The sequence below is a fragment of the Phodopus roborovskii genome, unplaced genomic scaffold (genome assembly GCF_943737965.1).
Source record: "Phodopus roborovskii unplaced genomic scaffold, PHOROB, whole genome shotgun sequence".
Taxonomy (NCBI): Eukaryota; Metazoa; Chordata; class Mammalia; order Rodentia; family Cricetidae; genus Phodopus; species Phodopus roborovskii.
Genome location: NW_026126480.1, coordinates 56,338,819 through 56,354,161, shown reverse-complemented (window position 1 = coordinate 56,354,161; position 15,343 = coordinate 56,338,819). Strand labels below are relative to the sequence as shown.

Genomic DNA, 15,343 nt, shown 5'->3' with positions numbered 1-15,343 from the left:
TGTTGAGAGTTCTCTTTTTAGATTTGTACCCCATTTTTTATTGGATTATTTGGACTTTTGATGTCTAATTTATTGAGTTCTTGGTATATTTTGAAAACCAGCCCTCTGTCAGATATGTGGTTGGTGAAGATCTTTTTCCATTCTGTGGGCTGCTGTTTTGACTTGTTGACCATGTTCTTTGCTTTACCGAAGCTTCTCAATTTCAAGAGGTCCCATTTATTCAATGTTGCTCTCAGTGTCTGTGCTACTACTGTTATGTTTAGGAATCAGTCTCCTGTGCCAATATGTTCAAGGCTACTTCTCACTTTCTCTTCTATGAGGTTCAGTGTGGTTGGTTTTATGTTGAGGTCTTTGATCCATTTTGGTGATAGATATGGATCTATTTGCATTCTTTTACATGTGGACATTCAGTTATGCCAGCACCATTTGTTGAAGATGCTTTTTTTCCATTTTATAATTTTACCTTCTTTGGCAAAAAATCAAGTGTTCACAGGTGGGTGGATTGATATCAGGGTCTTCAATTATTCCATTAGTCCACCTGTCTGTTTTTTTATGGATCTGGTCTTTTCTTAATCATGCCTGATTATTTTGATCCATTGTTCCAGCAAAGCAAAGGTTTTACTTTAGTGGTTCTAGTCTCTTGTTAAACACAGAAAATTCAGCTCCAGCTGACCAGACACCACAGATTCTTCACACAAAAGGCCAGGTCAAGTCTTTGCTTCCCTCTGAAACTTCACAAGCCAGGCCTCCATCCTCTACACAGCTTTCAACATTCTTATCTCCCAAGATTCTCAACACTTAATGGCTTTTCTAGCCCAAAGTTCCAAAGTCCTTTGACAATCCTCCCAAAAAATATGGTCAGGGCTGTCACAGCAATACCTCACTATGATGGTACCAACTTAGAGATTTTATCACTGCAATAAAACACCATGACCAAAAAGCAAGTTGGGTAGAAAAGGGTTTATTCTGCTTACACTTCCATATCAGTGTTCACCACTGAAGGAAGTCGGGGCAGAAACCTGGAGGCAAATGCTGCTCACTGGCTTCTTCCCTGTGCTTGCTCGCTTGCTTTCTTACAGAACTCATCTCCAGGCCAGGTATGGCCTCACCCACAATGGGATGGACCTTCCCCCATCAATCACTAATTAAGAAAATGCCCTACAGGCTTGCCTACAGCAGGATTTTATAGAGGTGGTTTCTTTTTCTTTTTGGTCTCATGAGTCTGGGATTTCCTTGTGTATCCCTGACTATCCTGGAACTCTCTTTGTAGATCAGGGTCTGGCCCCGAACTCAAAGATCCATCTGCTTCTGCCTCCAGAGTGCTGGTATTAAAGGCATGTGCCATCACCACCTGGCAGTTTGCTGCATTATTAACTGATGCTGTTGAGCGCCAGAGTAATATTTTACACAGTTATTTCGGGAAATTCTAAGGGCATTTTTCAGAGCACTGCAACCAGGATGCTGTCTGGGCTTTATGTGACCTTAAAAAACTGTCTAGGACAGACGAGGTCCACAGCTTGTTCTAGATTTCCAATGCTCAGAGAGTCTTCCCTGTCTGCTGCAGTCTGCTTGTCCAGCACCCCCTCCATGAGTTTGCATCTTTTCAGGATTTGCTGAACCTGCAATTGCACTCGGGGTCATCGATTGTTGCTTAGCAACATCAAATCTGACAGCTTTGATTATCATCATTATTATGTACTTTCAAAATTTTTGACCAGATACCGAGAGGCTTTGAATTTAGCAAGTCAACCCAGAAGATCAATGAACAAAATTCGATATAAACTGATGTCCAGTTTCAAATATGTTTTCTTTTAAGGACTCATCTTAGGACATGAATAAAATTCAGTAATGTGTATCTGTCTCATTTTTAACACCTCATTTTATGCCCTCCCAGTCACAACCAGCTATTATCTCCTGGTTTTCCTTTCCTCGGAAGTTTTTACCACTTCTAAAGCATGTCTTCTCTAGCTCAGAATCTACTTAGAGAAAAGGCAACCTGAAGCCCTCTTTGGGAAGAAAAATAAGATAAAAATAAGAATCTGATTATGAGACTGCATTGCAATGTGATTGGAATGAGTAATGGTTTCTCATTCTGCCTAGCATTTCTCTCCACCTATCAAACGTGGGACTGTGCCATGTCTGCCTCGGTGAGGCGATATTACGACACAACCAGCTAACTCAAAAAGCACATCACGGAGGGTGGAGAAGGGGAGGAAGGTGTCTCTATATATTATGGCTTTCACTTTTCTTTGGATTCACAGGCGGGTATGCGTCAGACAAAAGACATTAACTAGAATTTATGATTTAAAAAAATCATTTGCAGCTTGTGGAAGCACAAAGAAACCTCGATCGTTAAAACATAACCTGCCAACTAGAAAACATTCACATAAAGAACCAGGGGTTGGAGGGGAGACCGGGCACTATTAATCCGCAGTCGGGGCTGCAGTGGCGTGCGGGTTCTGGTGCTTAGCCACGCCCCTTACGTCAGGTTTCTATTCCCCCCCCCGCCCCGCACCCCCTTCGCACACACATACACCCTCCAGAGGCTCGCCCCAGCCGCGGGGCCAGTCACACTGCGTCCTTTCCTGCGGGAGCGCTGAGGGACAGTTCTTGCGCCTGCGCATTGCGTCGCTGCGCGCCTCCGAGGCCACCGCCCGCGCGTCCTCGGGTTCTCTGTGCGCCTGCGCGCTCGGACTCCTCTCCCCGCGGAGCACGGTTGAGTCAGTCAGTCTGTCGGAGTCAGTCTTCGGAGCAGCCGTCGCCCGGTACTTCGGAGAGCCAGCTGCTGGATTATTCTGTGTCCCCTCCCACTCTCCGGTCCCACGTCTCTCTTTGCCTCTCTCCCGCCCTTGCTCGTACAGCCATGGCGGAGTCGTTGGCGGCCACTCAGTCCCCGTCAATCTCCTCGTCGTCCTCCGGGGCCGAGCCGTCCGCTCTCGGCAGCGGCGGGAGCCCGGGAGCCTGCCCCGCCCTGGGGGCGAAGAGCTGCGGCTCCTCGTGTGCGGGTGAGTCGCGCGGGGAGCTCGGTCCCTGGGAGCGCGAGCGACTGGGTTTCCAGGCGGGGGCGGGCGACCTACCCGGGCCGCGGGCGGCTTCAACCCCTAGGCGGGCATTTGAGGAACAGGCAAAGGGGGAGGGGAGCGAAGGGCCGAGCCGCGGTGAGGAAATAACGGGGTGTGAAGAACACAGGTTGGGGGCAGGGAGGTGGTCTAGAGAATGGTCAGTCGATGCTGACTCCCTGCGGGTTAGGACACAGTCGTGGGTTGGAAACAGAAAAGCTAGGTGAACTGAATGGATATCATGTTCAGGAGGCTGCAGAGACCTGGGGTGGAACGGGGCGGGCGGGTAGGGGGGCTGACTTAGTGGAGGATTAGCGAGCTTCAGAGGATTGTGACAGGTGGGTCGTAGGAGAAATGATGTTAGGATTTTGAGAAGGGTGGTGGTGGAAGGGGTGGCGTTGCAGGTTTGCAGGCAGGTGTTGACACAATCTTACATGGGTGATAGTCCCCCCCCCATTTTTTTTTTTTTGGCCAGGAGAATCAGGAAGTCCTATTACTGCTTTGGGCTAAACTGAATGCCAGATTTTTCTGAGGCTCAGAGGTAGAGGAGGCGTGATGAAAATAGCACAGGAAGATTTGGGAGGGAGCTGCCGATAGTCCAAGATGGATCCTTGGCTGCATCTGCAACACAGCCGGCTCTTCACGGGCGCATCGTGGGGGTGGGGACACGCAATCAGTTGCTATATTCTAGACGATAATAAATACAGTCATGTCAAGTCATCACCATGTTTTGATTTCATGTTTTCGATGGCCTATTCTCCATAGCAGTATAACGAAAGGGAGCATTTGCTGCAGGGAAAAAGAGGAGAAAATTCAGACAAAGCCTGGGCTGGTTGGACCCCTTTCTCCCTTGCTGAAAAGACTAGGAGGGACGCTGCCAGCCTCCTTTAGTTTCTATTGTATACATGTCTGCCTGCTGGTGGGAGCTGACAAGCAGGCTCTCCTCGTGCAGAGATCTGCAGTGCAGATGTCTTCTTGAGGAAGAATATGCTCGCTGGCAGGTGGTGGTTCTTAAAGAACTGAGTCTTTGGTGAAAAAATACGATCTGTCAAAGGAAGAATTTTGAAAGGTTTAAAAAATGCTTTGTTATCTCCAACACTCTAGGGTTGGTCAGTCTATAATGAACACAATATTCCTGATCTTAGCATCAAATGTATTGTCTTGTGTTTCCTAATACTGGCTTTCCACCTGTCTGAGAGCTTTGTTGTCTTGCTGGATTCTCCAGGGTGGTTATAGCCATTTGGGTAAACGGTATGAGAGGAAGCTTCTGCAGATAAAGGAATGAGGCAGCATATTTGGAACCGTGGTTCTGTTTCAACCACCAGCATTTCTCCAAATTTTTGTGTTCTGGGCTAACTTCCAAATGAACAGTGGCTTTCTATAACTTAGCAACTTGGTCCCTTGGCTTTAATTACATCACGACTTACTGTTTGGTTGGCCTCTTCTATTCCTGATTTCCAAATTTCTGATAAAGATGTAGGTTTTAGAAGTTGGCTATTTGTGCTTAAGATTAGATGTTAATTGACTAATTATTCTAGCTAGCAGCCAGGGAATTAAAATTTTAGTCCTGACTATGATCAAATGGTGAAAAAGAAATTTTAAGACAAAGTAGCTCAGGCTAGCCTTGAACAAAAGATGATTCTGCCTCAGCCTCCACTGGGACTATAGGTGTATTCCACCACACCTAGCAAGAATCAACACTTTTATTCTTTTAATGTGTTGTCATGGATTGGCTCCTTTGGTGCTTCAGAAAAATGCAAGTATATACGGCCACCAAGTAAGTTTTATATTAGCAATATGAATATACTAACATGCAATGTTTCTGTTATATTTCTGATACCATTTGCTCATGTCACATGTCATATTGTCACAATTTTATTATTGCCGTTTTTAAACAGTCTTCTTCTGGAACTCATTACATATCCCAGCAGGCCTTGCACTTGAGGCCATTTTTCTATCTCAGTGTTTCAAAGCTATCTTGCCTTTTTGTTTTTGTTTGTTTTAACATACCTCTTTTTGGTTTTCCAAGACAGGATTTCTCTCTGTGTGTAGCCTTGACTGTCCCAAAACGTTAGATCCTCCTGCCTCTGCCTCTTAAGTACTGGGATAAAGGCCTGTACCACCACCACCCACCTTTTAACAACTCTTTATGGTAGTGGAAAAGATGCTAAAATGAGGCATTTTTGTGAACAGTGAAATTTATATATTGAAATGGTATGTTGAGTAGATGGATTTGCATTGCACTTTCCTAATATAAATCCCCCAATATTACCCACTTTTCTTAATTTTACTATAGAATTGGTATTTGCAACATTAGCTGTTGACGTTCCTCACTAGTGAGGTTTTTGGTTTTCCTTGTCTGTTCTGTGGTGCTATAGATGGCACCAAGGGCCATGCTGCTGCTAGCACACACTTCACCACTAAGGCACGTCCCAGCCCACTGTCAGCACTTAGAGCAGTGTTTGTCTGTTGTAACTACAAAAATACTCAATAAGTTTCTGTTGAATGAATCATTAGATTTACAAGCTGGAAAGGAACACATGAAATACACACTAAATGAATGTCCTATCACAAACTCCTGTCCATGCAGTAGTAGTTTCAGTGCCCCCCCCACCCCCACCCCCCCACCCCCCGTGCAAGATTCTTGGTGGTCAAGTAACTACTTGAATATAAAAGTCTTATCATACAGGGCTAGCAAAATGGCCCAGTGGATAGGATGCTTACTGTTAAGCCTAGCACCCTGAATTAGAACCCTTGGCCCACATGGTAGAAGGAGAAAACTGATTTTCACAGTTGTTCTGACCTCCATAAGGAACACCTTCTGTATTTTAATTTTATTTTTGTATTTTATGTGTGGGTGATTTTTGCCTGCATGTGTCTGTGCACCACTGCATGCAGTGCCTGGTGGAGGCCAGAAGGAGGCGTATGAATCCGTAGGACTAGGGATGGTTGTGAGCCATCTTGTGGGTGTTAGAATCAAACTCCTGGCCTCTGGAAAAGCAGCCCTTAACCACTCTTAAGCATAATTCTCCAGTCCCCTCATATAATTTTTCATATGTTTAGAAAAAAAATGACCATGCCATGTTGAAATATATTTGTGTTCTAAGGAATCATTTTTAAAACAGCTGGGTGTAATGACGTAAATCTTCAGTCCCAGGACTCAGGATGCAGAGGCAGATGGATTCCTGTACATTAGAAGGCAGCCTGGTCTATATAGAAAGAATTCCAAGCCAATCGAGGCTTCATAATAAGACACTCTCAAAAAAATCAACAACAGAAAACAAAAAGTCTTTTTGAAGTACCTCAGTGAAGCTGAATGTGGTACTTGTCATCTACAATTTTGATACTGAGGCAGGAGGTTCACCAGCCTGTCTCAAAAAACAAAGATACTACAGCAAAGTCACCATTTTATTATAGCCCATTTCTCCATGTTTCTCTCTTGACATGTCTCAAGGTTTGGGAAGATGAAAATAAGATGAAGTTTGTTCTAAAATTTAACTCTAAAAATTCTACTGTGGTTATAGAAAAAACATGCAAGCATTGCTGTCAGTCTTGAGCTTCATGCTCTTTACTAAGTTTTTTAGTTGCTTTTAGTTAAGAGTAAATGTGGCTTAATATCCTAAAAAAAAGTTTTGTCTTGACTGTTCAGTAATGAAGTTTAGAAATAGTGTTTTCTCATTTAGGTAGAAATGACTAACAGCAGTCTCTGGTCCAGTGCAGTAGGTGCTAAAGTGGCAGTAATCCAGGATAGAGAAGTTGAAGGGCCAGGATGCCTTTCCAGATTTCTGCCTTTGAAGGAGACTGCGTTTCAGAGGCAGATATTTGAGGTTGATATAAAAGAGACAAAGATATGTAATATTCTTTTTGAAGTGAGAATTGCCCAATACCTATATTGTCTGAATTTATTTTATGTTTATGGGCGTTTTGCTTGCATATATATGTCTGTGTACAATTGTGTGTCTGTCGTCCTTAGAGGTCAGAAGAGGGTGGCTGATGGTCTGTCTGTAACTGGAGTTACCAACAATTATGAACCACCATGTGGGTGCTAGAACTAGAACCCAGGCCCTCAGGAACGGCATCCAATGCTTTTTTTAGGAGGAGGTTCAAAACAGAGTTTCTCTGTGTACCCTTGGCTATCCTGGAACTCACTCTATAGACTAGACTGGCCTCAAAGTCACAGAGATCTGCCCGCCTCTGACTCTGAAGTGCTGGGATCAAAGATGTGTACCACTCCCACCCTTGAATTTATCTCTTAAAATTTGTTCTTGTACAAATCCTGTGACTTAGTTTCCATACCACTAAAATAATGACAATAGTTGGTATGAAAATTAAGCACACAGAAAGGGCTTTGCCCATAGTGAATGCTAGCAAATAATAGTGATTAATGTGAAGGGATAAAATACAAGTTATCAGTATGAACTCGGTACTTTTGCTTTGTGTCTTTAAAGGCAAACTACTTCAAACCTGACTTTTGTTATTAACAATATCTAATACTTGATGCATCTGCAAATTATAAATTTTCTGCACATAGAATAGTAGTTATTGCACGAAAAATAAAAGATACAAGGGCAGATAATTGGGGTTCAGACTTCAAGCTAAAGATCAGAAAAGCAAACCATTTAAGTCACTAGATCTTACAACTACCTCAGCTGAAAGGACTGATCCTGGCCCCACCAAACCTCAGACAGCATATGCTCTCCTCAATCCTCAATGTGCCTGGAGAATCCTGAGACTTCAATGTCTTCCCATCCTCAATAATACTGACTACTGAAGACCCTGCTCCTATCTTTTATTCCCCTCTAGTACCTCTAGTACTGGGATTAATGGTGTGTGATCCCAGGTGCTGAGATCATCTTTGAGATGTTTCTCTTTAGGACTGAATCAATCTTCCTGTAGACCTGGGTGGTCTTGGATTCACAGTGATCCATCTACCTTTTAATCTTGAGTCCTAGGTGGTATATCACCACTGACTGATCTTTATGGCTTGAGGCTTGCTTTGCTTTCTAGTGGGCAGTTTTTTTTGTTTTGTTTTGTTTTTTTTAAAGATTTATTTATTGTGTTTACAATGCTCTGCTTACATGTCTGCTTCAACACCAGAAGAGGGCACCAGACCCAATTACAGATGGCTGTGAGCCACCATGTGGTTGCTGGGAATTGAACTCAGGACCTTTGAAAGAGTAACCAGTGCTCTTAACCTCTGAGCCATCTCTCCAGCCCCCTGGCTTTGCTTTCTGAAACCCTAGGCAAGCTTTAATAAATCATAAATAATATATCACCACAAGTAGTAAAATTACAAGTGAAGAAAATCTCAATCTTCCTTAACAATAAAATTGTTATTGTTATCTTTCCAGTAGTATTGATGTGTAAATGCAGGAGCTGGCCTGTGCTAGACACATAGTCCACCAATGAGCTATATATTTATTACTAGCCTCTTTTGTTGTTGTTTGTTTTTCAGGTCATGATTTCTCTGTGTAGTATCCCTAGCTGTCCTGGAACTCTCTCTGTAGGCCAGGCTAGCCTCCAACTTACAGAGATCCACCTGCCTCTTATTCCCAAGTGACCCAGCCACTTTTGTAAATTTTAATTATGTGTTTGTATATAAGTATGTATGTTTAAGTACAGGTTTTCATAGCAGCCAGAGGTGTCAGATCCCCTTAGCACTAGAATTACAGGTCATTGCTGGGAACTGAACTCCAGTCCTCAAAAGCAGTATGTGCACTTAGCCACTGAACCATCTCTCCAACCCTCTCCTCAGTCATTAAAAAAAAAAAAAAAAGAAAGAAAGAAAGAAAGGAAAAAGTTGTGACCGTGGTGGCTGAGTTTGTTTTTAATCCCAACAATTAGAAGACAGAGACAGGCAATTCTCTGTGCATTCAAGTTTAACATGATCTATATACCAAGTCCCAGTTTGCCAAAGCTACATAGAAAGACCCTATCTCAAAAACAAAAACAAGAAGGGCTACAACTTGTTTTGTAGGTGGCTTGGCATAATGTCAGTATGCTTAAATATTTTCTGTAGTATTCTGGCTGTAGTAAATATAGTTAGGATACATTATACATTGCTCATCACAGCAGACCTGTGTAAGAGATAGCAAGGATGGTCATGTCAGAATAGTCTACATACACCCAACGGTCTTTATTATTTTTACTACTCCTGGGAAAGAAAAGGTTTCTTTGGATGCTCTTTTCTATTGAAGCCACGTTCGTAAGTAATTTAACTACTTAGCTCATATAAAAGTACTTGCCTACATAAATTTAATGGATATATCTTAACCCTAACTTGAAACCTCCAGGTGGTTGTTTACAAAGTTTAGGGTAAGAGTTTCAGTGTTTTATCTTTATTTTTTGTTGTTGTTCATTTATTCTTTGCACTGCTTTTGTATTGAACCCTTTTTGCTTTTTAGTATTTTAGATGTGGTCTGAAAACCGTAGCAGAAATAGTGTTGCTTTGTTCAATTCAGCTATGAGGAAATTGTTCCTCATGATATGCCAGTTACCTGTTCTCCTCAGGTGAGTGTTGCAAGTGCTTGTTGAGTGAAGTTTGATAATGAAGGAATTAGTGACACGTCATTAAAGGAAAAGAAAAAGTTAAGTTTATCAGCGGTTTTGGCCCAAGCATTATTTCTGTTGAAAGATATTTCTCTTTAAAGTAGCTATAGTCTTAGAATTGACCACTTCCTAGTTCTTGGCAGAATTACATTGGCTCCAAATAAGTTTTATGTTAGTGACTATGTGTGTAGTAATCATGTGTACCTAGTGTGTTTTGTGTTTAGCTTTATGGTTAATGATTTTAGCCTTCTAAACTTTACAGACTTTTAAAAAACATAAAGGACAGAATGTTTGCCTGGCATGTGCTAAACTGTGGGTTCAGTTCCCAGTACTGCCAAAAGAAATTTTAAAAACTTTTTTTTTTTTTTTAAGATTTATTTATTATGTATACAGTGTTCTGCCATCCTGCCAGAAGAGGGCACCAGATCTCACTATAGATGTTTGTGAGCCTCCATGTGGTTGCTGGAAATTGAACCCAGGACCTCTGGAAGAGTAAGCAGCCAGTGCTCTTAGCCGCTGAGCCATCTCTCCAGCCTAAAGTTTTTTATTTTTGTGTTTTGTTTTGTTTTGTTTTTTTTTTTTTTGAATAACTTTCTGGCCAGGCATGATGCCACACACCTTTAATTCCAGCACTTCCAGGGAAAGATACATGGACTTTTGTGAGTTCCAGGCCAGCCAGGGCTACATATTGAGACCCTACTTCAAGAAAAGAAAGAAAAAGTGTTGCCTTACTTTTATTCTAATTCATTTATTATGAATATAACTCTATAGTTGTTTTAGATTATGGGTTATTATATATGTTTTGAAAGCTATGAATATGTTCTCAGTTTAAGCTATAATAACACCATCGTTCCTGATTGCATTGTGGGAATCTTTTTTACTGTGTATCTATGAGTTACGGAAGACATATGACTCTCATTGCAACTCTAGAGAGAACCTCTGTTGTTGTTGTTGAAGACAGGATCTCACAATGTGTCCCCTAGATGTCTTGAACTCTATGTAGTCCAGGCTGGCTTTGAACTCATAGATACCCACCTACCTTTCAAATGCTGACATTAAAGGTGGGTTCCACCACACCTTACTGAGAGAACTTCTTTAACTGCTGTATAAGTGTTTCACTTAGGGAAGGTTAATTAATCGTTAGTGGGTGGACCATCTTGTGGTAGATGATTATGATTATTTCAAAGAATATCCTTACCTCTTTTCTTAAATTAACTGACTTACTACTACTTCCTTTAAACACTTCTTTGTAACATAACCAGGATAGGTCTGTGTTGGCACTTGGCATAATCCTCATTGGCAGCTTGCCCTTCAGGATAAGTACAGGGGTATTCTGGAAAACTTAAGCAAAATTAAGGACCCCTTTTGTCCTGTTATGTCAAAGTATTTCAACAATGACCATTGTTTTTTGTTTTTTTTGTTTTTTGTTTGTTTGTTTGTTTGTTTGTTTGCATTCAAGGTAGAATTACTTAATAATAGGATCTTTGCCCAACTGGAAATTCAATTTGGGGCCCAGTAAGTACTAGGCAAGCAAGGATGTTGCCAGTAAGCTACATCTCTAGCTCTTTGTAGATCTTAATTTTAGTCAAGGTCTCACCAGTATGTATAGGCTGTTCCTGAACTCACTTGTAACCCAGGTTGTCCTCAAATCTTCAGTCCTTCAGCCTCTTCCTCAAGCAGCTGGGATTATAGATGTATGCCAATCAGGGCTGGCTAATACTTCTGATATCTTAATGTTTTTGGAGGTTTCTTGTCCTGTCTGCCAGTTCCCTAATAGCATTCAGAAGCTTAATATTAGTTACATTTTTTTTTTTTTTTTTTGGTCATCAGCTCAGGCATATTACTGACTAGCTCTCACAATTAAATTAACCCATTTCTATTATTCTATATTTCACCACAAAGCTTGTGGCTGTTTATCTCACGTCTTGCTTCCTTGGTGGCTAGATGGCGTCTCCTTGACTCTGTCTGCCTTTTTTCTCTATCTCTGTTTGGATTTCTCATCTGGCTATATTCTGCCCAGCCATAGGCCAAAACAGCTTTATTTATCAACCAATAAAAGCTTCACATATTTACAGCATACAGAAGGGCATCCCATATAATCTCTCCTTTTCTGTCTAATTGAAAAAGGTTTTTACTTAATTAACATCGTAAAATTACATATAACAAAACAGTTATTGAGAAAGAATTACAGTTATAATATTTAGTCTATTTGTATTTGGCAAAATTAAAGAAAATACTCTATCATCTATCCTGTCTTTGTGAATCTAAAGTTTATATCTAATTTATCTTTTATCATAACTAAGAAAAACTATAACTGTCTTTAACTCCATCAAAGACCCCAGAAGGATATAATATTACCTAAGTAAGCTGGAAGTTCATTGTAAGCAACTTTCATAACTCTAGAAATGACAGGGATATCTGGGCACCTGGACATTCTCCCAAAGTTCTGAATGTAGGGCCATCCATCTTCAGCCTGTAGGCCCATAGTATCTGGCAGACTTTTAAATGAAGCAGAAAATTTGAAGATCTGTTCTGCCTTGCAATGGCAGTTTGTCAGTTGCTTTCTTGTGTCCTGAACAATGTCTGGTAATTTCTTCTGTGAAGCAGGAACCCTGAAGAATCATCCCATCTGGTTTTGGCAAGTTCAACAGTCACTTGCATGTCTGGTTTATACAGCATACAGTCAAGCAGTCAAGCATTTTACCTGTGTGTTTAGTGTCAGATCCCCTAGAACTGGAGCTCACAGGTGTGAGCTGCCATGTGGGTGCTGGGAATTGAACCAGGGTCTGCTGGAAGAGTAGTCAGTGCTCTCAACTGCTGAACCATCTCTTCAGCCCCAATTTGTATTTCTTAACTATATATTACATTTTAAAATGAGTTGCATGAACATACTACCTCAAACAAGAGTATACATACATACATACATACATACATACATACATACATACATAGTAACAAAATTGACCTTAAATTTGTATCAGTAAACCAAAATCCATACCAATCTAAAGTATTCATTTCTATATCATATCCTATTTTTTTCTTTAGAAAGAGATTGACTGTGACCATTAGCCATTTAAATGAAAACAAACCTTTATAAACAATATTTGGGGGCTGGAGAGGTGGCTCAGAAGTTAAGAGCACTGGCTGCTCTTGCAGAGGTCCTGAGTTCAGTTCCCAGCAACCACATGGTGGCTCACAGCCATCTGTAATGAGATCTGGTGCCCTCTTCTGGACATGCAGGCATACATGCAGGCAGAACACTGTATACATAATAAATAAATCTTTTAAAAAAATAAATAAATAAACAATATTTGGGAGTTTGAGTATAGTGTTTTAGACTACTTCCTGCTGATTGGGGGCACTGTTAATCTTATGGAGATCCTGAGAAAATTTAAAATTATGTTCAAGTCCTGACTGGGGTTTTTTGTGTGGTTGGTCATCTCAGCCAGCAGTCCTGAAGCTGTTGTAGATGTTGGAGCACCTGGGCCATTGATTCAGGGGGTCTTGTTCGATCAAACCATATTAGCCTGGAAGGAATCCTTAGCTTTTCATTTGTGGAAACAAAAGCAGAACCTCTTTTCCAAAGTAACATATCCTTAGACTCAAATTTTGAAGTCAAGATACCTTTAAAATATATATATTGGTTTAGCATAGCAGCTCCTGCAATCAAATGCTAACTCTGTAGTTAGCTCATTAACATTCAAAAATTAAAAAAAAAACCCACAATAATAATGTGCACAATTCAGACTTTATTTGTATTTTCCATCTTTATATGGCCCATTATAAATTTTTTACTCTATTTGTCCTCCCTCTATTCTCCACTATCTCCCCCCACCCCCACCGCTAGAGCTTACTTTGGCTAGACTGGCTGGCCAGTGAACCCCAGGATCTGCTTGTTTCTAAAGCTCCTTCCCCCAGTGCTGGGATTACAGAAGTGTGCATCACACCTGGCTTTTACATGAGTGCTGGGGATCTGAACTCAGGTCCCTGGCTTATATCCACTGAGTCATCTTCCCAGCCCCTGATCTTGAAAGTTTTGAGGAATACCAATCAAGATAATTTACAGAACATCTTCCAAATTGGGTCTGCCATATTTTTCTTTATGTCAGACTGAAATGATGGACTTAGAGTAAGATTGACACTGAGATAAAGAGTCATCATAATCTTTGAAGGAATAGTAACAATGTGGTTTGCTAACTTAGACTGCAGAGTTTCTCCAGGACAGTTCTGCTTCCCATCCAAGTCACTAACATATACATATGGAGCTTAGAGGACAACTTCTAGCCCATCATGCCTGACTTTATGCAGGAGCTTTCCAATTTAGTAGAGATCTCAGTTCTTTTTGTGCTTTTTGTCTGTTTTGTTTTCTTTGAGGCAGGGTTTCTCTGAATAGCCCTGGCTGTCCTGGAACTCCATTTGTAGACTAAGGTGGCTTGCCTCTGCCTCCTAAGTATTAGGATTAAAGGCATGCACCACCATGCCCAGCCAAGGTCTGAGTTCTTTTTAAAACATAGGTAAAAGCTGGGTGTTGTGAAGCCAATACTCTCGAGGATGCATAGTGAGACCCTGTCTCCAAACAAAACAGTCTCCTCCTGAAAACACTTATATATGATAGTGTCACACCCTATAGTGATTCCTCACTGTACAAAGTGTATCATCTAGATATGTAAAGGCATTTGGAATCTTCCCAGATCCACCTGCCCCCACCCTCCACTGTCCCACCCCCTCCTCTGGCCCTTTTTCACTTAAGATGGCAAAGTCTCTTCTGGAGCAATCTTTATTTATCCCAGTGGCTGTCGCTACTGCATTCCAACAACTCACTACTCAAGTTTTAAGGCTCTTACTGTATTAGACTAGCTGCTTACAGAAAGTTATTCCACTCATTTTGGAGGATTAAGATCAACGTTCTACAGTTCACTTCCTTACAGGGTAGAATATCATGAGTAGGAATATCATGTGGTTTTATAAGTAAGAAACCTCATGCAATATTGTTGCAAACTGCTGGTTATCTCTCTTCCCTATCAGAACAGATGCTATGCATACAAATTGGCAGGATGGAATTTTCCACTGGGTGGGGGTTATAAGTAGAAATGAACAGGCAGACAGCTGGAAGGTTCATAGGGCTTATTTATTTATTTGTTTGTTTGTTTGTTTTGTCATTGGGTTTACTTAAAGGAGTCTTCCCCCCCAAGCAGGTTGTCATATACATTTATTTTGTTTTTGGTTTTTGCTTATTTTTCAAGGCAGGGTCTTACTATGTAGCCCAGACTGTCCTTAAACCTACAATCTCTTATTTCAGCCTTGTGAATTCTGGGATTATAGGTGTGTGCCATCACACTTGACTGTTTAAATTTAAACTGGTCAGTTGATAGATTTAATGTTGGCACTAATTGCATTTAGAAATGAACCCATCTGGAAACACTGAGCAAGAGATAGTAAGGATTTTCCTTTACAAAGAGGGGAGAGGCTAGAGAGATGGCTGTGAGTTTTAGAGTAAATTCTGCCCTTGCAGAAGTTGGTTCCCAGTACCCCCAGTGGATCACAACTGCCTGTGTCTTCAGTAGTAGAGGATCTAATGCCCCCTTGTAGAATATGCAGGCACCTGAACTCATGTGTACATGTCCACACATAGATATACATAATTTAAAATAATAAATTATTTTAAGAAGAGCAAGAACAGTTGTTTTGTTTTGTTTGAGACAGGATTTTTCTATGTAACAGTCCTGGCCTGGAAC

General features: G+C 41.2%; 1 protein-coding gene across 3 annotated transcripts in view; it reads left to right on the top strand.

The window, feature by feature from the left end:
• The first annotated feature begins 2,516 nt into the window (after positions 1-2,516).
• The window catches only part of Rtn3 (reticulon 3), a 56,293-nt gene continuing 43,466 nt past the window's right edge, over positions 2,517-15,343 (top strand). Inside the window, exon 1 of one of the 3 annotated variants that reach the window (XM_051193819.1) lies at positions 2,517-3,005. In XM_051193819.1, the coding sequence (XP_051049776.1) occupies positions 2,864-3,005 (142 nt within the window). In that variant the 5' untranslated portion in view covers positions 2,517-2,863. The remainder of the gene's footprint in view (positions 3,006-15,343) is intronic. The other 2 variants (XM_051193823.1, XM_051193820.1) reach the window with 2 other exon arrangements.